General features: G+C 47.9%; 1 protein-coding gene across 4 annotated transcripts in view; it reads left to right on the top strand.

Annotated features, from left to right (window-relative positions):
- VAV1 (vav guanine nucleotide exchange factor 1) overlaps positions 1-24,131 on the top strand; it is a 58,087-nt gene that overhangs the window by 10,403 nt on the left and 23,553 nt on the right. For all 4 annotated transcript variants that reach the window (XM_072721628.1, XM_072721627.1, XM_025988528.2 and 1 more), the window contains one exon: positions 23,998-24,114. In XM_072721628.1, coding sequence (XP_072577729.1) covers positions 23,998-24,114 — 117 coding nt within the window. The remainder of the gene's footprint in view (positions 1-23,997; positions 24,115-24,131) is intronic.

Below are 24,131 nucleotides of genomic sequence, written 5' to 3'. Positions count from 1 at the left end.
GGGGGGATAGGGGGAAGGGACGGAGGGGATGGAAAACTCTGAGATTCTGGGGTGTCTCACCCAAGGTTAACCGGAATGGGTTAATAGGCTCTGGGTTAGTGCACATTTAGACTAAGAACTGACAAACTTGAGGTTAACGCTCCCAAGCCCCAGGCTGACTTCACTGAGGTTCAAGCCCCTAGATGGGACTATGTGGGGGTCTTGAGGGTTACCTGGGAACTCCTAGGTGGCCAACAGGGTGCCTGAGGATTTCACCTCCTTTGACATCCCCCCTCCTCCTTCTGCCTATGGGGGAGGGGCCTCCACCAACTTCTTCCCCCACATGTATCTCCTCCTCCTGGGCCCCTTCCTTCCCCTCACATCTTCTTCCCCTTCGCTTCCTGCCTGGGCCCGGGGCGTGTGGGACGGGTGGGGGGCTGTGAGCCCCTGGGTTCTGGTCTTCTTAGTTCTATCCATCCCAGGGGGACATTGAGAAAAGCCTTGGTCTCCAGCCTAAGACTGGGTCCTGGGGTTTTGGGGCCTAGAAACAGCTGCTCTTTCTCTGTAGGGATTACTGCGAGGGCCCAGGTCCGGGGAGGGTGGATTGTACAGAGCGGGCCCTGTGAGACTCAGGAAATATATTCAAATCCCTATTTGAATGCGGTTGGGGTGGAGGCGGTAACGTGACTGGATCCCCTCTCTGAAGCACCTTCTTTGGGTCCCTATGGTCTCCTGGGTGCTGGGTGGAAGCCCTGTATGCTGGGGGCTGGGGGCTCCAGGGGCCTCACCTGCCTTGGGAGTCTGAGCCGACACTCACCTCTGGCCTTCAGGCTTCACTCTGGAATGAAGGCTTTGGGCCAGGGACTTGTGTTTTGGTCGGGGTCCGAGATGCCACGTGCGGATGCGGAGAGGGGAAGTGACTGCTCAGGGAGTGGGCCTGTGGGGGTCCCAGGAGGCATTCCCTGGGACAGGGTGGTGGGGTCGGGGAGGTGGGTGGCCCACCCTCCTTGGCACAGGCAGGGCTTCCTGAAAGCATGAGGGAACTCCAGAGGCCCAGCTCCTCTGGCTACAGGCCATCCCAGATTTGCCTACATTTGCTTCCCTCCTGGCTTCCAGGTGATGGGGAAGTAGCCATAGGACCTGTCAGGCCCCAGCCCCGCTGGCTGTCAAGGTCCCCAGTGAGGCTTTAACAGCAGCTGATGGGGAAGTGGATAAATGTGAGGATGAACTTCCATCCCCATGCCCACACCTTGCCTACAGCCGGCTGTCGGATGAAGGGCACAAGGGAAGGCAGCTGTGGGGATCGCAGGGCTGCAGCCTCTTTGTGCCAGGCAGTGCTGAGGACCTGCGCCAGGCCTGGCCCTCGAGGTGCTCTCAGACTGGGGGAGACAGATACCTCCTGGCCTGTGTGGTCGGGACTGGGACAGAGGGAGAAAGCTCTGGGCTGGGGGCCCTGAAGCAAAGGCTAGACATTGCCTGGCCATGTCAGGCTTTATGCAAGAGGGGACACCTGTGCTGTGTTTTGAAGCGTGAGTAAGAGTTTTCTTGTTGCTCTGGCTTCCTGCGGCCAGCTCTGTCAGGCTCCAGGCTGTTCTCCAATCTCCCTAGGTCTGGAGCTCTGTGCCTTCCTGCCTCTGCTCATCGTGTCTCTCCTCAAAGCTCAGCTCTGTGCCCCAGTTTCCAGGGAAGAGGGCGGGGAAGAGGGCCTGCGCTCAACGGCAGTTGTGATGTACGTCAGGCCTCTTTTTGCTGCTGGGACAGCGGGAAGGACACACACACAGAGCCCTGGTGCTGAGGAGCCCGCCTTGTAGCGGGCAAGACTGACAGTGAGCAGATAAAGAAACACGTAACTTATGGGGCGGGGGTACGTGCTCTGGAGAAATCAAAGCAGGAAAAGGAGCTCCTGAGTGCGGGGGTCACGCTCTGGAACGGGTGGGCCGGGAGGCCCCACTGACTTGGGCAGAGACCTGGGGAAAAGGAGGGAATGAGCCTTGTGAATCTGGGGACACACTGCCCCTGGCGGGGGTACTGCCATGCAAAGGCCCTGAGGTGAGAGCTTGTGGGGGGGTCTTCAGAGTCTGGTGGGAGTGGTTTGTGGCCGAGGTCAGAGCAGAGCGCGTCTCCAAGCTGGATGGTCCCTCTGAGGTCTGAGGCCGAGTGAGGATCCTATCCCAGGCGTCACCCTGACCACCAGACCTCCTAACTCACCTCCCCTCTCTGGGAGTCCACATTCTGGTGGCAGAGATGAAACTTTACGGCCAAGGGAGCGGAGAGGAAAGGACGAATGTGACAGTCATTGTGGGAAAGACCCACCAGAGCGTGGGAGCTGATTAGACCTAGCGGGGGCAGGCGCTAGGGCCTGGATGATGTCAAGGTCCCCAGCCTGTGAATGCCCCGTGCTACTGGCAGAGGCAGGGGAGAGGGCAGGAGAGTCAGAAAGCGGGTCAGCTGGAGGGCAGCGGCTCTGAGGGGCCAGACCTGGATTCAGATCCTGATGCCACCACGTGAATAAAAATGGGACATTTGCTTCGAAGACTGTTGTGCTATTTCAATACTACTTGGCACAGTGTCTGACACCTGAGAAACCCGCACTAAAAAGTCTTCTTAGGGAGGACGTGGGGCAGCATAACACAGCAAGCAGGAGGTTGGGTTGGGGTAGTATTTCTCAGCTGGGGTGACTTTGCACCCCCTCCTCGGGGCATTTGACCAAGTCTGGACATGTTTCATCACAGCCGGGAGATGCTACTAAAATCCGGTGGGTGGGTATCAGGGATGCTGTCAGTATCCTATAATCGCACACACAGCAGAGGATTCTCTGCCCCGAACATCAATAGCGCTGAGGTTGAGAAACCCTGCGATAGGGGGCAGAGAGCTGCAAGAATTTTTAAAATATTTATTTGGTTAAATAAATACATTCATGCGATTCAAATATTAAAACACATAAGAAGGTGCACAGGGAAAAATTTAACTTAAATACCCAGCTCCTGCCTTCTCCCACGAGTAACTCCTTTTTTTTTTTTTTTAAGTGGACTGTGTTTCCATCCAGAGTTTCTTTTTTTGTTGTTTTTTGTTTTTTAATAAATTTATTTTTATTGGTGTTCAATTTGTCAACATATAGAATAACACCCAGTGCTCATCCCGTCAAGTGCCCCCCTCAGTGCCTGTCACCCAGTCACCCCCACCCCCCGCCCACCTCCCCTTCCACCACCCCTAGTTCGTTTCCCAGAGTTAGGAGTCTTCCATGTTCTGTCTCCTTTTCTGATATTTCCCACTTATTTTTTCTCCTTCAGAGTTTCTTTATGCAAACATAAGCAAATAGGAATTTAGGTTCTTATTTCCTGCCCTTCTCCCTTAACACGGAAGATGGCACATACCACCGACTGCTTTCCATCTTGCTTTCCTTACTCAAAAATCATCTTGGGACTCTTTCCAAATCAATACATAGAGATTGTCCTCATTAAAAAAAAAAAGAAAAAAATGACTGCATGGTATGCCAGATAGTCCATTAATTTAACAAGTGATTTATATTGTGTTAATTGCGTGCCAGGCATTAGTCCAAACCAGGTGCCAGCAAACTACAGTCCAACAGGTGCACCTGGACCACAGCATGTTTTTATAAATAAAGTTTTATTGGCACACAGCCATGCACATTGCTTCATGCACAAATTGTCCACGGCTGCTTTCCAGCTAAACCAAGGAGTTGAGGAGTTGCCACAGAGACCGTCTGGCCTGCGGGGCTGAAGATGTTAACTATCCAGACATTTGTAGAAAAAGTTTGATGGTTCCTGTTGTAAATATTTGCTTTCTTTCTTTTCTTTTTTCTTTTTTTCTTTTTTTTTTAGATTTATTTCTTTATTTTAGAGAAAGCGAGTGAGAGGGAGCACCAGCGAAGCAGGGGTAGGGCAGAGGGAGAAGGAGAGAGAGTCCTGAGCTGATTCTGTGCTGAGCGCTGAGCCCGACTTGGGGCTCAATCTCACGACCCTAAGATAGAGACCTGAGCCGAAACCAAGAATGCGTCGCTTAACTGGCTGCTCCACCCAGGTGCCCCTGTAAACATTTTCTATACATTAACTTGTTTAATCTTCATAATGCCCTTGGTGGTAGATGGTATATGATCCTCATTTTTCACTTGCCTCAGGCCACCAATTTGAAAGCGGCAGAGCTGGAGATTGGAACCCTGGACAGCCTGGTCCTGGGGTTCTTGCTGTCCACTGTTACCCAAAACTGCCTCTATCTCATTGCTCAGTGGCGTGATCACTTATTTTATCATCTCCTCTATCAATGGACACTTGAGTTGTGCCAGGCTTTTGTTATGACACATTAAATGCAACCATTCACCTTGTCCATGAATCATCTTTGGACTCCTCCACTGTGTGACTTTGGGTGTGTTACCTAACCTCTCTGTGCCTCAGTATCTGCATCTGTAAAATGGGGATAATAAATCCCTACCTTTAAGCATTGTTGTGAGGGATAATGAATCACTATAAAAAGCTTAGAAAAGTCCCTGGCTACCCAGGAATGTTATTATTGCTGCCATACACATGAGCAAGTATCGCCATGGGATAAGCTCTCTCTGAAGGATTTGCTGGCTCAAAGGGTGTGAGCTTCTTGTTTGGGGCAGGTATGGCCAAATTGTTCTCCGTGAGGGCCTGTTCCCATGTGGGCTGTTCCAACTACATTACCACTAACAAAGCATGAGAGTGCTTATTGTTCATCACCTTACCACAGACTGTTCTGTTGTTAAGATTTTGGAGTCTTGCCAACTTCATGGGTGATAAATGGAGCTTATTATGGCTTGATTTACATTTCTCTTATTCTGAGTTTGAACCACCTCTTTTCTTTTGTTTAAGAGCTATTTCTATTTCCTCTTGGTGAAGTAATATTGGTTCATATCATTTGCCCATTATTTTTTTTTTCCTTCTGGGACTGCTATCCTTTTTTTTTTTTTTCTTATTGATTTTTAGGAACTCTTTATATATGAAGCTGGCTTGAATTTCAAGTCAGGTACTTACTACCTTTGTGATCTTGAAGAAGAGAAACATTACTTAACCTATTTGAGCCCTGGTTGTCTTATTTATAAAGTGGGGATGTGGACAGCACCTTTATCTCAGGGTTGTGTGTGGGTTAAAAAGCAGTAGGTTAAGTTAAATTCCTTACTGATGCCATTGATGTGCTAAATTTAGCAAGTGCTGGGGATCCCTGGGTGGCTCAGCGGTTTGGTGCCTGCCTTAGGCCCAGGGTGTAGTTCCAGTCCTGCATTGGGCTCCCTGCATGGAGCCTGCTTCTCCCTCTGCCGGTGTCTCTGCTTCTCTCTCTCAGTCTGTCTCTCATAAATAAATAAATAAAATCTTTAAAAATAAATAAATAGATAGATAAATAAATTTAGCAAGTGCTAAAATAATGGGAGAAACTTTTTTGTTGATTTGATTTCAGTCAAAGTTGGCTTAGATGTGGCACGTCATGGTGTGTAATGTTAGCTGCTGTAACGAACTGCACATTTCAGTAGCAGTGAGGGTTTACTTCTTGCTCACATCACAATCTAGTTTGGGTCAACTGGGGGGTTAAGGGGATGGCTCTTCTTTACAAAGTCCCTATAGGACCTGGGCTCCTTCCATCCCATGGTCCTCCTCTCCTTAAAGCCCTTGGACTCCTCTCTATCCCAGAAGCTGAGGAAGAAGAGTGTGAGGAGGGAAACCATGGCAAGCTTTCATGGGCCAGGCCCAGAAGTGGTGCCTTCACCTCCATTCTTGTGTCATTGGCCATAACTCCATCACAATGGTCCTATCCAACTGCAGGAGAGGCTGAGGCTGGTTTCGTTGGGAGCTGGGGAGGACAGGAAATGGGTTGGGTGGACGTAGAAGAGAATGTTGTAGAACCGCAAAGTGATGCCTAGCTGGCTTCAGAGATGCAAGTCTGGAGGGGCTGGCTTGGAGGAAGCCATGGTGGGATAGGGAATGAGGATCTTGAACCAAAGCCATGGGCCGGGGGTGGGGAGGGGGTTAAGCTAGGGACTGGGGCCCTGGGGCGCTGGGGTGGGAGCAAATCTCAGCAAAGTAGGTTGGGTTGGGTTGGTTCAAAGACCTCATCTTAACATGTTTACTATGGCCGATGAGGACAGAAGTCTGGGAGGGCCAACATTTGGTATTATACCTTCTTTTATTCCTTTTTTTTTTTTTTTTTTCTGTTCACTGACCTCCTTTTGGTCCTAGTACTGGGAAATGTTACCCTTCAATTGCCTTTGGGGCAAAAGATAGTCCTCATCTTGGCCCATGAGAGTCTATGATTTGGCCTCTGCCCACCTCCTGGCCCTCTCCTCCCCCACTCTGTTGCCTTCCTTCACTCTACTGCAGACACAGAGCCTCCTCACTGCTCCCAGAACCCACCAGGCCCAATGCAGCCTCAGGGCCTTATCACATCTGTTCTTTCTCCACAGATCTGTCTTCCCCCTGATATACACTGTGATTGTTCTCTTATCTCCTTCAGGTTTCTTATCAGAGAGCTTCCCTGGTTTCCACACCTAAGATTGTACTCCCTACCTACCTCCTACCCCTGTTCCCCACCCCTCTGTACTATCACATCTTTTTCTTATATTATTTTTCGCCATAGCACTTACAACCCTCTGACCTACATAGTTTTTTTTTTACTTCTTTGCTTATTATCGGCTTCTTCCACTGGAATGTCAGGCAAGGCTTTTGCCTGTTTGGTTCACAGCTGTGTCCCTTGTGCCTAGAACAGCACCTGGCACATAGTAGGTGCTCAGTAAATATTTATCAAATATTCACTTTATTCATTTATTTGTCCTTCCTTTATTTTTTAATTTTTATTTTAAAAAAGATTTTATTTATTTTATTTTATTTTATTTTATTTTATTTTATTTGTTTATTTGATGGGGAGAGAGAGAGTGCACAAGCAGGGGGAGTGGGAGAGGGAGAAGCAGGTTTCCCACTGAGCAAGGAGCCCAATGTGGGGCTTGATCCCAGGACCCTGAGATCATGACCTGAGCTGAAGGCAGATGTTTAACAGACTAAGCCACCCAGGAAACCCTTTTCATCCTTCCTTTAATACTGGAACAGCAAACCATAACTGATGCCTTCTTTCATACATACAATTTAATGGATATACCGTCACACTCACTTGTTGACATTGTCTGTGGCTGCTTCCATTTCATGAATAATCACGACAAAGGCGCTATGACCTGCGAAGACAAAAAAAGTTTGCTGTCTGTCTCTTTACAGAAGGAGTTTACCAATTGATCCCGGATTTAGTGGGTGTTTGTTGAGTGCTTGCTTATTATTGGTTAGTGGTGGTTGGTTAGCAGTGGTTAAGTATGGATTGCTTGAGATCAATCCTGCGTCTACTGGTTCCTAGTTATGTGACTTTGGGCAAGTGTCCAGGCCTCTCCTGCCTTTAGTTTTCTCACCTGTAAAATAGGGAAAACGGTGATGATGCTGCTGGTAATAATAATAATAATGAGGATATCACCCGCATCATGGATATTTACTTGTATTAGGCCATGCACAAGATGATGGAGAATTCCATGATGAACGACACACAGGCCCTCATGTAGCTCATGGAAACAGATGAGGAAATAGGCAGTTACCAGAGAGTGGAACACAGTCTGTGATGGGTGGGTGGAGCCCAGGGTATTGTGGGAACGGAGAGGAGGGAAGCAATCAGGGTAAGCCTCCTGGAGGAGGTGACATGCCAATGGAGTGTAGGAGGTTGGGACATATTGAAGAGCCAAAAGAGGTTCTGTTTGTCTCCTTTGTTAACATTTATAGTTCCAGGAAGTGGGCAGCACCTGAGGGTGTGTTGGATGGGCACAGCTGAGCTTCTAGAGATCTCACCACATTGTAGAGATGAACTGTCCCCCTCTGATAGCAGGGATGGTGTTCTGAGTCCTCTGCTTTAGGAGGAACTTGGGAGTCAGGTCCCTTGGGGGGAAGAAATAAGGGATGTTCAGTTGGAGAAGTTTGAAGTTTGAGGAAATTCTGAGCTCCGTCTGCAGAAATTTTAACCAAGAGTTTTAGACCTTGTGACAGAAAACCCAACTGAAACTGGCTTAGTGAAAAATAATATTTATTAGCTCACATAACTGAAAAGCTTGGGAGAAAATGTGTTCAGGTCCAGCTGGATCCAGGGGCTCTATCTCAGGATCACGCCTACCCGTCTCCTAACTCTGCTGTGTTTTCAGTGTTTTCCCTCATTCTCAGTCATCCTCTCCCCTCATGGGCAGGCAAGGGTGCCTGGCTGCTCCAAATTCAGATGCCCACATTTTTGTGTATAGTGAAAAATGGCTGCTCAAGCCCAAATCTATGCCTCACTGGATATGATTTCTTTGTGTATGTGTGTGGGGAGGAGAGTCACAACCAATTGTGGTGAGTAGATTATGCTGTTCTGATTGGCCAGGCTGAGGTTATATACCTATTCCTGGAGTTGGGGAGGAGCTGACCCCACCCAAAGGAGCTAGAGGGGAAGGAGGGGGAGGGGTGGTTCCCCAGGGGACACTGAGGGGCTGCTAGCAGAAGCAGGAATAGCTGTCAGGAGGCAGTCCATGCATATACTGGCAGTATGAACTTCAGTGCACAGCTTCTCACCATCCTGCTGACAGCTGGAGTCTCGTCTTTCTCTCTTCCGGGGGCTGCCCCATGCATTGTAGGATGTTTGGTGGCATCCCTGACCTCCACCCACTTGATACCAGTAGCACCCTCTTCCCTGGAGCTGGGACAGCAAAATGTCTGCAGATGTTGCCAAATGGTCCCTGGGACGCGGAATCCCCTTATCCCCCCACCCCCATCTCAGAAACTTGGTTTTGGAGGGAGCAAGCTTCCTATCTTGAGGAAAGTCCAAGAAGATGTGTGTGAACAATTTCTGTCTGGGGACGGTGAAGAAGAGATCCAGAGCTTCTCTGAGTGAGAATAATCATCTATTCTATTATCAGCAATAGGAGCTGTGCTGATTGCTGGAGTTTTGGGAAAGAACACAGAAGATACATTCTCTGATCTCCTGAGTTCATGGCCTTGTGGGGGAGAGGGGCAGTGTACTGGTTTCCTGTGGCTGCCCTAGCAGAGGACCACACACTGGGTGACTTAAAATAACAGAAACATATCATTTCTCGATTCTGGAAGTTAGAGGTCTGAAATCAAAGGTGTGGGCAGGGTCAAGCTCCTTCTGGAGGCTCTCATGGAGAATCCATTCCTGGCTTCTTCCAGCTTCTGGTGGCTCCAGGCATTTCTTGGCTCCTGGCTGTGCCACCCTGTCTTCACCAGGTTGTCTCCTCTGTGTGTCTCATGTAAGGACGCTTGTTGGTGAGTTTAGGGCCCACTCTGGTAATACAGGATGATACTGTGATCTGCAGATCCTTAACTTAATTACATTTTGGAAAGTCCTTTTATTATTATTATTATTATTATTATTATTATTATTATTTTCAAATAAGGTCACATTGACAGGTAGGATCCAGGGATCTGGTATAATTATATCTTTTGGGGGCCCACTGTTCAACCTACTATAGACAGTAAAAAAGCAAATCAACAAAATATTACAATAAATGCTGCAGACAAAAATAAGCCAGGGGTTAAGATGGAGAAGAGGAAAGGGTGGTCTGGAGGGTGGCCAAGGAAAGCTGAAAGCTGAAGGATGAAGAGCTAGCTCTGGGAAGAATGGGGCGAGGAGGGCAAATGTCATGCAAAGGCCCTGTGGGGAGGAGGGTCTAAATGAAGGTGAATGGTGAAGAGAGAGTGCTGGGATTGAGGTGGGGAGGAAGGCACTTCACTAGAGTGGCTGTGCGTAGATGTGCACAATTAAATGTGATGAGAAGTTCTTGGAGGGTTTAAGCAGGTTGGCAGGTTAAAGAGGTTCCTCAAGCTGCTCTGTTGGGACCAGACTGTTAGGGTGATTGAAATGGCAGAGGGGGGACCTGGGTGGAGGGGATTGGTGGTGTCCCACCGGGATGCGTTGGTGGCTGGACTATGGATGGGCTCACATTTCAGTGGTTGTGCCGGTCGGACACCCTGACAGACCAGATGGGGGAAGGGTGAGAGTGAATGAAAGGAGGTGAGATGATGTCTAAGTTTGTAGTTTAGGAACCTGTGTGAATGGGGGCCTTATTTGCTAAGATGAGAAGGCTGGGGAGAGTCAAGTTTTGGGGAGTTCTGACGGGGCTCAGTGACCTTGGAGATGGAAGGCAGCACAGCATAAGTGCTAGTGCAGTGGTTCTCAACCAGGGGCACGGGAGCACTGCCCCCCCTCCCCCAGAGCACATCTGAGGGGGATGCCTGGAGATATTTTTGGTTGTCACTACTGGAGGGAGTGGTGTGCTCCTGGCATCCTGTGGTAGAGAACCAGGGGTGCTGTGGATATCCTGAATGTACTGTAATCCCAGGACAGCCACCGAAATATCAGTTGTGCTGAGGCTGAGAAACCCTGTTTGAGGGACAAGGACTCTAGTTACATGGGGGTCTGGGTTCCACTCTTGACTGTCGGATCTTGGATGAGTTACTGAATCTCTCTGTGACTCAGTCTCCCCACCTTTTAAATGTGGATCAGAATAGTCCCTGCCTTATAGGTCTGTTACAGGAATTAAATGAGCTCATGGTTATAAAATTGTCACATGCTGCAAGTAGTACCTAGTAGTGATTGGTAAGCAAACTCACAGGGGTGGATGAGATCCCTGGGGGGGGGGGGGGGGGGGAGAAGAGAGAGAAGAAAAGGGGTCAGCGCCTGAGGGTGCAGCAGCATGGAGAGGTTGGGGAGAGGCAGAAGAAGAAGCTGAGGGGTCAGAAGACAAACAGTGACTTAGGAGGAAAGCCAGAGGCCAGAAAAAGAAAGTGTATCCACAGTGAGGTGTCAGTACTTTGAAAAGAATAGTTTTATTGAAATGGATGGAAATAGCATCAGAAAGTATAATAAATAACAATAGAAACCAGTCCCATTTACGCAGCCCTTAGTATGTGCAAGTGTTTTTTTTTTTAATTTTTTAAATTTATTTTTATTTTATTTATTTATTTATTTATTTATTTATTTATTTATTTATTTATTTATTTTATATGTGCAAGTGTTGTTCCAAGTAGGTTACACTTATAACTCATTTGATTTTCACAACAAATCCATAGAGTAGGTGCCATGATGTTCAGGTTATTCCTTCTGTGAGTCAAACCACCCCAAACTTAAAGATGTAAGACGACAACTATTTCGGAATTTTCAGAGTCTGTGAGTCAGGAATTCAAATGGAGCGTGGAGATGATGGTTTGTCAGCCTCACGATGAAATGCCTTGAATATCTGAGGGCTGGAGTCAGCTGGAGGATCCTTCACCCGCACGCTGGAAATCTGGGATGGGGTGACTCACAGCTGAGCTCAGCTCTCAGCTCGGGCTGTTGACTAGAAGAGTGGCCTGTGGCCTCTCCACGAGGCTCGGGTGACTGAGTTTTGAGGAGTGTGGAGAGACCAAGTGTTTCTCAAGGTGGAGGTTGCAAGTTTGCTTCTGACCTACTTGGAGACCACGTGGTGTCACTTTGCTCTGATTCTCTAAGACCAGCCTGGATTCAAGGGCAGGGGACTCAGACTCCACCTCCTGATGGTGGTGTGACGAGTCCCCCTGCAGAAGAGCATGCTGGTTGGGTGCTCGTTGATGGCCATCTTTGGAAAGCACAATCCGTTCTTCGTTACTATCCTAGTCTCAGAGATGAGGGAATGGAAACATGGAAAGTTTAAGTGAGTTGTCTAAGTGAACAAGTAGCTACGTTGGGATTTGAGCCCCCCATAAGCACGATATGAATGTTGCCTCTTGGTGGGGGGGGCAGGGGAGGGGGAGCATATGAACCTTTTAGGTGGTTATGGAGGTAGACTTGGATTCAAGTTTCTGGTTTTCTCAGTCAGGGTTTAGCCAAGAAAGCAGAAATCATCTTCGATCTTTCAGACAGAGAAGATTTAATTCAGGGAATGGCTAGTGGGTGATGGGGGAGCTGAGAGGATAGACAGGGAATACTGAGGTTAGTAACCTGGAGAGTGGCCACTTGGCCAGAGAAACAGTAGAAGAGATGATGTGACCAGGGTCCAGAGGCTGGAGCCATTCAGGGGAGCCAGGACCTTGTGCAAGGACCGCCATCGGGGAGTGGAGACCAGGAGGAAGATATATTAGCTGCTGAAGAAGCAGAGCAAAAGAAGGAGAAATACCCTGGTTTCTCTTCCTCCCGCCCTCTGGCCTCCTGCCGGGGTATCCCATTGGCTGAGCCTACCTGGAAGCCAGGGTGCAAAGGAGCCTGGGAAATGTAGTTCCCTTAGCTTTGGCGCAAAGGGCAGAGGGCAGGCGGGGAATGGATCTGAGAGCAAGGGGACCCATGGTCCTCAGAGTAACTGCTTCCTTGAGCTCGGTGTTATCTCAGCGGGAGCTGCTGTTACCTGCTGTTTGCCCGAGATTGGGTGAAATAAAATGGTTTCATTTCCCGAGGCAGGGTCCTCTTTAGCTCTAACGGCTCTGGTGGTTTTGGAGTTCAATCTTAGATCAAATCCAGATCTCCTTTCTTAGGACTCTCCACCAGCCCACAGCTCATCCGCCTTCCTCCAGATAACCCATCAGAGATCTGCCGCAATAACTGTGTCCCTGGCTCCCTCCAAGTCACCTCTAGTCCTGGAACCCTGCAGCAACTTCATGGCTTCTCAATGGACGATGTGTTCCCAGAAATCCATCTTGGGGTGTCTGTCCTGTGTCTGTCTGCCCTGGGGACTTAGAATGATCCCCACATGGATGCAGCATCCAGCACCGCAAAAGATGCGGGGCTGCCCCCTTCAGCGTGATCTGCACTGGAGTGTGGGACCAGGGGAATTGGGGGAAGGGCATCAACTGTTTGTGCTTCCCTCTCAGAGACTCTGAGACATGGCCAAAGGGTGGGGATGCTCTGGTGACAACCACCTACCCCATTTTGATTACACAGTTTTTTTTTTTTAAGATTTTATTTATTTATTCATGAGACAGAGAGAGAGAGAGAGAGAGAGGCAGAGACACAGGCAGAGGGAGAAGCAGGCTCCGTGCAGGGAGCCCGATGCGGGACTCGATCCTGGGACTCCAGGATCACGTCCTGGGCTGAAGGCAGGTGCCAAACCGCTGAGCCACCCAGGGATCCCTGATTACACAGTTTTTAAAAAATTTTTGAGAGAGAGAGAGAGAGCCTCTTAAGCAGGCTCCACACCCAGCTTGGAGCCTGAGGTGGGGCTCGATCTCACAACCCTGAGGTCATGGCCTAAGCCGAAATCAAGAGCCAGGCACCTAAATGACTGAGCCACCCAGTCGCCCCCGATTACACGGTTTTGTTGTTCAGTTTGGGTAAATCAGCATCCGATACTACTCTTGGTTCGCTCCCTCCCACTCCTTCTTTCTCACTTTGCTCCAGTCACACTGGCCTCCCACCTCTTTTCCCAACACACCGGGCAGTGTCCTGCCTCAGGGCCTCTGCCCTGGCTGTTCCCTCTGCCTGGAATGCTTTTCCTCCAAGGCACCCACCTGGATCATTCTATCCTTCAAGCCTTTACTCCAATGTCACATTCTCAGTGAAGCTCCCCTCCTAGCACAGCCCGTCTCTTTATCCCACTTCTTTTTCTCCCTCAACACTCACCACCTCGTACATACGTATTCCTGTAACACTTTGGTTGTGTGTCTCCTTCTACCAGAGGGTCAGCCTCACGCCAGCAGGGATGCGTAGCGCTTTTGTTCGCAGCTGTACCCCCAGCACTCGGATCGGTACCTGGGGGCATAGTCGATGCTCAATAAATATTTGTTGAATCAAAGAAGGGGTGGAGGCCAGAGGAGAGCTCCCTGTCATGCTGTTCCATCTGCTCATAGGCTATGTACCCTCTGAGTCTGCTTCTTTCACTCTTTTGCGATTTATCGTGGTGCCGTGTCTATCAGCCCTTCACACCTCATTCCTGAGTAGTATTCCAGCATACGGTGTCCCACAGCTTGCTCATCCCTTCTCCTGTTGAGGGACACCTGGGCTGTTGCCACGTTTTGGCTGTCACAGATGTGGCTGCTGTGAACACTCGGCTCCATCCATCTCCATTCTCCATTCATCCATTCTCCTGTTGAGGGACACCTGGGCTGTTGCCACGTTTTGGCTGTCACAGATGTGGCTGCTGTGAACACTCGGCTCCATGGGGACACTTGCTTTCATTTCTCTGTGTGAATGCCCGCGAGTGAAATACATTGTGTGGCAGGTGCACGCCTACCCTTTGCAGAAACTGCCAAACCATTCTTCCTACTTGGTCACACCATTTGACATCCCAGCCAGCGGTGCGTGAGGGGTGCTGGGAGCACTCCTCCTCTTGCTTTACCATCCCTTAGTCCTTGGCTTCATCACACGCCCTTCCCAGGGCTCTCTGTGCTGTTTCCCACTCTCACCCACCCACCGCCGTTGTAACCAATCGCTTATTCATGCCGCTATCTGCTCAGTGCCCGTCTCCCCACTAGACTGTAAGCTCTGTGCGGGTTTTGTCTGTCTTGGCCACCCCTGGGTCCCGGGGCTTGGCACACTGTGCCACTCAATCCGTGCTTGTTGAATGAATGTAGGACGCTGCCTGGTGGGCCTGGTGCTAGAGTGGAGATTCGGTCGGTATTTTCATTCCCAGAGTGTAGACGGGGAAGTGAGTGCCCCAGATGGTGCAGTAACCCCTCCAAGGTCCCTCAGCTCGTGGCAGCTGGGCCTGGAGTCAGACCATGTCTGTCTGACCCCCTTGACTGAGACGGAGATGTTGAGTGTGTGTTGGGGTGAGAGGGGCGGAGAGGAAAGAAAGACAGACTAGCATGGGGAAGGTTTTGAAGGCCCGGATGAGGAGTTGATGCTCTGTACCCCTGCTTCCAGGCTTCGGAGAGGGTGCACAGCACGCCCACCCTCTCTGGTCTGCAAGATGAAGTCTTGCAGTCCCAAGATTAAGGGGCTTCAGGGCTGAACGCAGAGGCCCCCCTTCTCTGTCTCCCTGAGCAAGCCCGGGTAACAGGCATTTCCTGTTTCCGGTGGCTCCCTGGGCCGGGGTGGGGGTAGGGGAGCTGGTTGCCGCAGTGGTGCTCCGCTGTGGGTCCCTCTCTGCTGCTCCCTGCCCCCAGCCGCCCAGTGGGTCTCTGTCCCTGCACGCTGGTTCCCTAAAGGAAGGTGGCAAACTAACCAACCTTTCTGGCTCTTTCTTTGTCTTGGGCCAAGGGTTGTGCCGAAGGGGGACCAGCCGGCAAAGGGGAAGTGTCTGGGTGCTGATTTGCATATGGGCAAGATGCCAGCCCAACTTTTTGATATTCTGGTGGAAGGGGGAGGGAGGCTGAGGGGCTCGCCTCACCAACATGAAGGAAATGTTCTCACAGGCCCCTCCCACCTTTGGTTAAAAGGCCTCCTGTCCTTTGCCACCTCTCCTACGCTTTGGGCTACCGGGAAGTCCTTCTGGTGGTCTCACCACAGTCACTCTGGCTGTCTGAGGGAGCCCCTTTCTTCAGTGGGCCCTACCCCAGCCTGGAGGGCTGATGAGTCACACCTCTTTTCCCCCCCTTGAGATGTCACATGACTGGGGGGAAGAAATCTCAAGGCTCAGCTGATCTCCCTGAGGTCAGGAGGGAACTTCCTCCCTCAGGCCAGATGAGGCCAACTGTTCTATTGCTCCTGGTGACTTGCAAGCCCTGACTGGAGTCAGCCTACAATGCTGCAAAGGCTGCTGGGCAGGAGAGTGTTACATGTGGTTCCTGTCACGTGTCGAACATCCTATGTGGCACCAGGAGGCAGCCTGGTGTGGTTCAAAGAGGTAGGGTGGTGCAGTGGTTAGAAGCATGGCCTCTGGGTCCAGAAAACTTGTATCTGGCTCTTCACTCCTTCCTTTGTGGCCTTGGGCAAGTGATATATCCCCACCGAGGCTCAGTTGTCTCATTTGTCAAATGTGGATTCATTTATTCACCAACTTTTACTGAACAACTATTGGGTGTCAGGCATTGTACCAGGTGTTGAGACCACAGCAGTGAGCAGACGACACTGAGAATCCTCTTCTTGTGGAGCTGATGTGCCAGCGTGTAAAGGAAGACAGACAGACAGTAATAAACTAGATAAGAGAAATATACAGTGCTCCAGACAATAAGCTCTATGGAAAAAACACAAAGCAGAGGGAAGGATGGGGAGTGCTGGGAGTGTGCGTGTGCACGTGTGGTGCAGTTTTAAGTAGAGTGACTGGGAAGGTCTCACTGAGAAGTGCTATTTTTGTCAAAGGCCTGAAAGAGATAAGGAAGGGAGGTGCCAGGTCAATTGGGGATGGACATTCTGAGCAGAAGGGAATGGCCCGTGCAAAGGCCCTGGGGCACAGCATGGCTGGCAGGTTGGAGGAATAGTGACAAGGCCTGTATGGCTGGAGCAGAAAGAGCTAGGAGAACAGGAGGAGGAGAAGGTAGGGAGGGGATGAAGCAGGTTATGTGGGTCCTTGTGGTTTGCATCTGGATAGGATGGAAGTCTTGGGAAGGTTTTGACAGTATTTCTCTGGCTGCCATGTTGAAAATAAATGATATGGGTCCAGGGGCAGGAGCAAGCCGTCTGATGAGAAGGCCGTTGCAGTAAGGCACGCGAGCGATAATGGTGGCTTGGACCAGGCAGGTGCAGAGAAGGGGGCAGGATTCTAGCTGTATTGGGAAGGTGGAACCAGTAGAATTTGTTGATGGGTTGGGAGTGGATGAGAGAGAACCAGAGGAGCCAATGTGACTCCAAGGTTTGGGGTTTGAACCACCGGCAGGGCAGATGTTGTCAGAGCGTGCCTCCTGGATCTCGGTAGCAACGTTGTCGGGAGGATTGAACAAACCTGTGCACATCAAACTCTTCATCTCAGGCTTGGAAGGGGCTATGCTCTCAATAAATGGTGCCTCTTTGGAAGGGCTGGTGCCTGGAGGGTGGGGGCCGGCTTGCGCAGGCAGCGCTGGTTCACTGAGTGACTCTTCAGAGACAGCTTTGGGGAAATGGGGCTGTAGTGAGAGGGGGAGGGTGGGCTGTGGGACAGAAAGGAAGGGGGACCAGACAGTACAGAAGCACGCTACCTGCTGTTGAGGGGTGCACGTGTGGAGAGAGAATGAGGACATGGACGGGAATGGTCCACATCCACTTGCAGAGAGGGGCAGCCAGTGAGGAGGGAAAAAGGAGAATGAGGTCAGGGACAGTGCACAGGACTTGGAAATGTGACTACAATGTCTAATTAAAAAAGAAAATATATTTACCCAAAGGGGCTGAGAACTCAGGTCCAGATAGAAACCTGCGCATCGGTGTTTATGGCAGCTTTCTGCATCTTTGCCAGAACATGGATGTAACCGAGATGTCCTTCTAGGTGATGGATAAGGACACTGTGGGACATCCAGACAAGGGATTTATGGAGATAGTGGTTGCCAGGGGATGGGCAGGGTTGGGGTGGGGTTGGGATGGGGTGGGAGGGACAGACAAACAGAGCTCGGAGGATGTTGCAGGCAGTGAAGCTACTCTGTATCTTACTATAATTGTGGGTACGTGTCATTATGTATTTGTCCAAACCCACAGAATGTATATCAGGAGTGAACCCTGATGTCACGTGTGGACTTTGGGTGATGACGTGTCAGCGTAGGTTCATTGATTATAACAAACATATCCTCTCTGATGGGAGAGGTTGATAGTAGGGGAGGCTGTGCATGCTTAGGGGGTAGGGAGGTGTATGGTCTCTCTACCTTGCATTCAGTTTTTCTGTGGACCTAAAACTGATCTAAAAATATAAAATCTACTATAAAAGGAAAGAAGGGAGGGAGGGTGAAGGAGGGGAGGGGAGGAGCGAGGGAAGGAAGGAAGGAAGGAAGGAAGGAAGGAAGGAAGGAAGGGAGTACAGCCTCCAGATAGGACGGATGAAGATATCACGCACCCCCAAAGGGGCTGGCCAGGTGTTTTCTCACCTCCCTCCAGCCTGTTTGTCTCCACTCCGCACAGTCTCTCATCCTCCAAAGGTTAGACTGAGCTCTTCAGGTTGGCAACAGTGTTCCAAGAAAGCAAGAGCAGAGGCTGCAAAGCCTCTGGGAGCCTAAACTTCCAATTCACACAGTGTTACTTCCGCTGGTTCACCAGACACAAAAGGTGGGGAAGCAGATGCTGCTTCTAGTGGATATTTGCCTGACTTTATTTTTTTTTAAAGATTTATTTATTTATTCATGAGACACACAGGCAGAGGGAGAAGCAGGCCCCCGCAGGGAGCCTGACACGGGACTGGATCCCGGATCCCGGTATCAGTATAACCCCCGAGCCGGAGGCAGGCGCCCAACCGCTGAGCCACCCAGGCATCCCTTTGCCTGACTGTAATAAAAACTTTGCATATCTGGGGGGTGGGAAATAGTATCTTGTGGTTTTAATTAGCATCGCTTGGATGATTACCAAGGTTGACCGTCCCCTTGTGGGTTTGGGGGCATTTGTGATTCCTCTTCAGGGAAGCTCATGTTCAGGTCTTGCCAATTTTTCTGATTGAATTGTTGTCTTATTGATTCTTATTGAGTCATTAAGAATTCTTGATACACTTTGAATGCAAATGTGTAGCAAATATCCATTTTCACTTTGTGGCCTGTCTTGTCACTCTCTTCCTAATGCTTTCTGATGAATAGGCCTTTATTTTAGTTTGATCAAATTTTGTGTATCCTTTGGGCTTTCTGTTGTTCCAGAATCACTCATAATTCTGAGGTCATCCAGAGAGTCTCCTCAATTGTCTTCTCAAAGCCTTGCTTTTACCAGTTAGGTCTTTAACACCATCTGGGATTTGTTATGAGTAGGATATGAGGAAGGAATTTGATTTATTGTTTGGGTTTGTTTGTTTGTTTGTTTGTTTTTTGCCTTTATGGATAACCAGTAGAACCACCCACAATTTTTTAAAAAGATTTATTTATTTATTTATGATAGACATAGAGAGAGAGAGAGAGGCAGAGACACAGGAGGAGGGAGAAGCAGGCCCCATGCTGGGACCCCAATGCGGGTCTCGATCCCGGGACCCCAGAATCGTGCCCTGGGCCAAAGGCCAGGCGCTAAACCACTGAGCCACCCAGGGATCCCCAGAACCACCCACAATTATAAAATAGTACCTCTTTTTTACCCTACGCCTGTAACAGCTGCTCAGTTGTAAAAGACATTTTTCATACACGTGTGATTTATTTCTGGCTCTTCCATTGTGGTTTGTCTTTATCCCTATATTTCTTTTTCTTTTTTCTTTTTTTTATTTATGATAGTCACACAGAGAGAGAGAGAGAAGCAGAGACACAGGCAGAGGGAGAAGCAGGCTCCATGCACTGGGAGCCCGACGTGGGATTCGATCCCGGGTCTCCAGGATCGCGCCCTGGGCCAAAGGCAGGCGCTAAACTGCTGCGCCACCCAGGGATCCCTATCCCTATATTTCTTAACTAGTGCTAAATAACAAATTATCCCCAAAATATTCCTTTATTGAGCATTTGTTGTGCTTATGAATTATTTGGATCAGGGATGATGAAATGGCTCAGCTGGGGTTTCTCATGAGGTTGCAGTCAGATGTAGTCAGGGCTGCAGTCATCCGAAGGCTCAACTGTGGCTGGAGGATCTGGTGGTTCAGCCACATGGAACCCCAGTTCCTCTCCACTTGGACCCCACCCCCATAGCTCTGACTGAGTGGTCTCACAACACAGTGGCTGGTCAGTGATCCAAGAGGCCAAAGTGGAAGCTGCAATGCCTTTTATTACCCAGACTCGAAAAGCCATGTGTTGTTACTTCTACCATACTCTATTAGTCAGTCACACAGGGCTAATCTTGGTTCAGTGAGAGAGACAACTACAAATAGGGCACAACTACTGGGATCTGTGACCACTAGGGGCCATCTTGGAGGCTAACTGCTATAATTACATTGTCTTAATTAATGTAGATTTATGATAAGTTTTGATGAGAGTACTCCTGGCTTACTTTTCCCTTATAGAATTGTCTTGGCTATTTGTGACTCTGTTCTTTTCCATATAAATTGTAGGATCCATGTGCCACGTTCAACGAAAGACCATTTCGAGATTTTAGTTGGGATTAAAATATTGAGTCTTTCTAGACGGGAATTAATATGTATTACACTCTATTTGTTTAGATATTTCATATTTTTCAAATAAAATTTTATAATTTTCTTTAAAAAAATTTTTTTAAAAAATATTTTATTTATTTATTCACAAGAGACACACAGGGAGAGGCAGAGACACAGGCAGAGGGAGAAGTAGGCTCCCCACAAGGAGCCCGGTGTGGGACTCGATCCCAGGACCCCAGGATTATGACTTGAGCCAAAGGCAGACACTCAATCACTGAGCCACCCAGGCACCCCATAATTTTCTCTATAAAACATTTTTTACTTCTTTTTGTTAGATTTGTTATGTATCACTAGCTTTTTTGTATGTTTTACATTTTTAAGGCTATGGTAAATGATATCCTTTTAAATGGAAGTCCAATTTTCATGTGGTGAAATGCTCCATTCTTCAGTTTACTGCTCAATCCTTTCTAGCACATGTGTAGACTTGTGCAACCCACACCCTTATCAAGACACAGAACATTTCCATCACTTGTGGCCTTTCTGAGTCAATCTCCACCGCCCTCCCCACCCCAGAAGCAACCACTGATCTGATTTCTGTCACCGTAGATTAGTTTTGCTTATTCTAGGATTTCTTAAATATTATCTTCTTAAGAAAATTACATTTTCTGGTTGATTGTTGCTAATGCACCAACACACAGTAAACTTTGTATATTGATTGTGTATTGACTAACATTGTGAAATTACCATATTGATTCTGGTTATTTATCTGTATATTCTTCTGAGCTTTTCATGTTGACAATGGTATCTTCTGCATATGCCTAATTTCTTCCTCCCTCCTCTCTCCCTTCCTCCCCCCTCCTCCCTCCCTTCCTCCCCCCTACTCCCTCCCCTCCTCCTTCCTTCCCTCCCCTCCTTCTTCCTTCCTTCCTTCCTTCCTTCCTTCCTTCCTTCCTTCCTTCCTTCCTTCCTTTCCTTCCTTTTTTTCCCTGTTTTGTGCAGTGTAGGCTAAGATCTTCAATGCAGTGTTGACTAGAAATGGTAATGGGGACACCCTACTTTAGTTCTGATTTCAAATGCAGGGAATCGTTTCACCATTTCCCCATTAAATATAATGTTCTACTTTTTATTAAAACAAAGGTTTAAGATTTTTTTTTGAAGATGCTCTCTTTATCAGGTTACAGAAATTCCTTTCCATTCTTACTTTGCCAAGAGTCTTTTTTTCTCTCTTTCTTTATCACAAATGGATGTTGAATTGCTACTCTGTTTTTTAAGCACCTCTAATTATTACTAATCTCTCTTTGACAGAGACAGAACGAGCCTTGGACAGACAATGGAATCCAGCTGGAATTTACTAACACAGTTTACATCATATTTATTTTACACTGCCTTCTTTTTATAGCAAATGATCTTAGTTTTCTTTCAATCGGAGGATGTAAAATTCTCTTCTTAAAGACATTTATTTAAGTTAGCGTTTATTTAACATTCATGTTCTGTAGAGAGTGGGTTAGGTATACTGTGAATGCAGCAATAAATGAGAAGAAGATAGAGTCTGAAGATGGAGGTGTGAGATAAACACGGGTAGAATGAATAGTGTGTATTGATTTGATTCATATATGTTGCTACCGCATGGGCAAACGTTAAAAAACTTTCAGGCACAGCAGCCTGGGTCCTTTGTACAGGATTGCAGTCATGCTGCTTGGGTTTGCATCCTGGCTGGCTGTCCTTGCCTCAGTTTTCTTATCTATAAAGTGAGGATATAATAGTACTTGTAGCATTATTGCAAGGATTCCATTATATATGGGGGGGGGGAGGGAGTAAGGAGAGAGGGGGGGAAGATTTGAGGGGGGAGGGAGGGGTATGGAAGGAGGAAGAGAGAGAGAAAGAAGGTCAAATTCGTAGAAGCAGAGAGTAGAAACTTAGCAGGGACTGAGTGGATGAGGAAAATGGGGAAATGTTGGTCAAAGGGTACAATAGTGCAGTTAGGTAGGATGAATCTGTCTAGGGATCCAATGTGCAGGCATGATGTAGCTACTGTATTGAGGGGCACCTGGGTGGCTCAGTCGGTTAAGTGTCTGACTCTTGATTATGGCTCAGGTTGTGATCTCAGGGTCTTGAGATGGAGCCCCAAGTAGGGCTCTGTGCTGAGTGTGGAGTCTGCTTAAGGTTCTTTGTCTCCTTCTCCCTCTGCCCCCCCACCCCGCTCCCACTCACATGCACATGTTCTCACACACACTCTCTCTCAAAAGAAAAATGATAATACTGTATTGAACACTGGAAATATACTGAGAGTAGATTTTAGGTGTGCTCATCACACACAGATATATATATATATATATCTGTAATATATTTAGAGAGAGGGCCAGGAATTGAGTACATGACGGGTGCTCATGCAAAGCTATGAGATAAAACTGTGGTCAAGCAAGGCTGGTTAGGATTCTGTAGGATCTAGAGACCTTAGAGAGAGCTGAGCGCATATGGACACTTAGATGAGTTATCAGGCAAATGCAAGGATATGAGGGCTTGTTTATAGCAGAGCCAAATACCCCAAACCCAGAGTGATATCCTGTATATCTGACTGCTGCATTGGGTAACATCTTGTGGTTGCCAGGCACTACAACCCAACCCAAACTGATTTAAACAAGAAAGGTATATGTTGGCTCATGAAATTGAAAAGTTCAGACGTGTTTCCTATAAATGGAAACATACAGTATGTGACCTTTTGTACCTGCCTTCTTTCACTGAGCATCACTTTTTTGAGGTTTATCTACTTTGTAGCATGTATCAGTACTTTGCTCCTTCTTTTGGCTTAATAATTTAATGGATATACTTCATTTTGTTTATCCATTTATCAGTTATGGATATAGTAAATGATAGGGACAGGAAGCTGACAGTGGTTGCCAGGGAGAAGGATGGAAATGGCAGGTGACTGCTTAATGGTGACAGAGTTTCCTTCTGGGCTGAGAAAAACATCTTGGATCCAGATGAGGTGTTCATTGCAGGACATGGTGAATGTGCTAAATGTCACCCAAGTGTATACTTTAAATGGTTCGTGGTTAGATTTTTAAAAGGATTTTTAAATTTATTTATTCATGAGAGACATAGAGAGAGAGAGAGGCAGAGACACAGGTGGAGGGAGAAGCAGGCTCCATGCAGGGAGCCCGACATGAGACTCGATCCCGGGTCTCCAGGATCCCACCCTGGGCCGAAGGCAACGCTAAACTGCTGAGCCACCCTGGAGCAGCCGCGGCTGCTCCGTGGTTAGATTTTTTTTTATTTCAGTAGAAGATACACAATATTTACCATTACATATACATACAGAAAATGACATGAATACATATTTGATAAATATAAATACAAGTTTATATAAAATATTTGATTACAAAAAATAAAATATTTGAATACAATATATATAAAAAAGAATATTTATCACTTTAACCATTTGTAGGTCTACAATACAGTGGCATTCTATATCCAAAATTGTTCCTCTTCTCCAATGGAAACTCTGTTTCCATGAACTTCTGACTCTCCACCCTCTCCTCCAAAGCCTGGCTCCCACCATCTACTTTCTCTGTGAATTTGCCTACTCTAGAGACCTCATATAAGTGCAATTCTATAATAATTGTCCTTCTGTGTTTGGTTTATTTCCTGGGCAGAATGTTTTCAAGGTTCATCCATGTTGTAGCATAAATCAAACTTTCCTCCCTTTTCCTGGCTGAGTAATATTCCATTGTATGTATATAATATGTTTTGTTATCAGTTAATGGTTAATTTTATGTTATATGAATTTTACCTTAATAAAGAAGAATTCAAGGGTAGATCTAGCTTCAGGTACAGCTTGATCCTTATCAGAAGAGGGTGCGGCTTACTGAGAAGGAGGTGATGGCTTCTTTTCCCCCTTCCCTGCCAGTCCCCAAGACAGACTGCTCAGGGCTCAGTGGCTCCCCGTCCTGTTATGTTTCCTCTACCCCCATTTCTGTCTCTCTTCACAGTTCCTATGCCTTAAGAACATCCGTACCTTTTTGTCTACCTGCGGTGAGAAGTTTGGCCTCAAGCGGAGTGAACTCTTTGAGGCCTTTGACCTCTTCGATGTCCAGGATTTTGGGAAGGTAAGCTGGTGCTGAAC

The sequence above is a fragment of the Vulpes vulpes genome, chromosome 9 (assembly GCF_048418805.1).
Source record: "Vulpes vulpes isolate BD-2025 chromosome 9, VulVul3, whole genome shotgun sequence".
Lineage (NCBI taxonomy): Eukaryota > Metazoa > Chordata > Mammalia > Carnivora > Canidae > Vulpes > Vulpes vulpes.
This window is presented reverse-complemented; position numbering and strand designations above follow the sequence as displayed.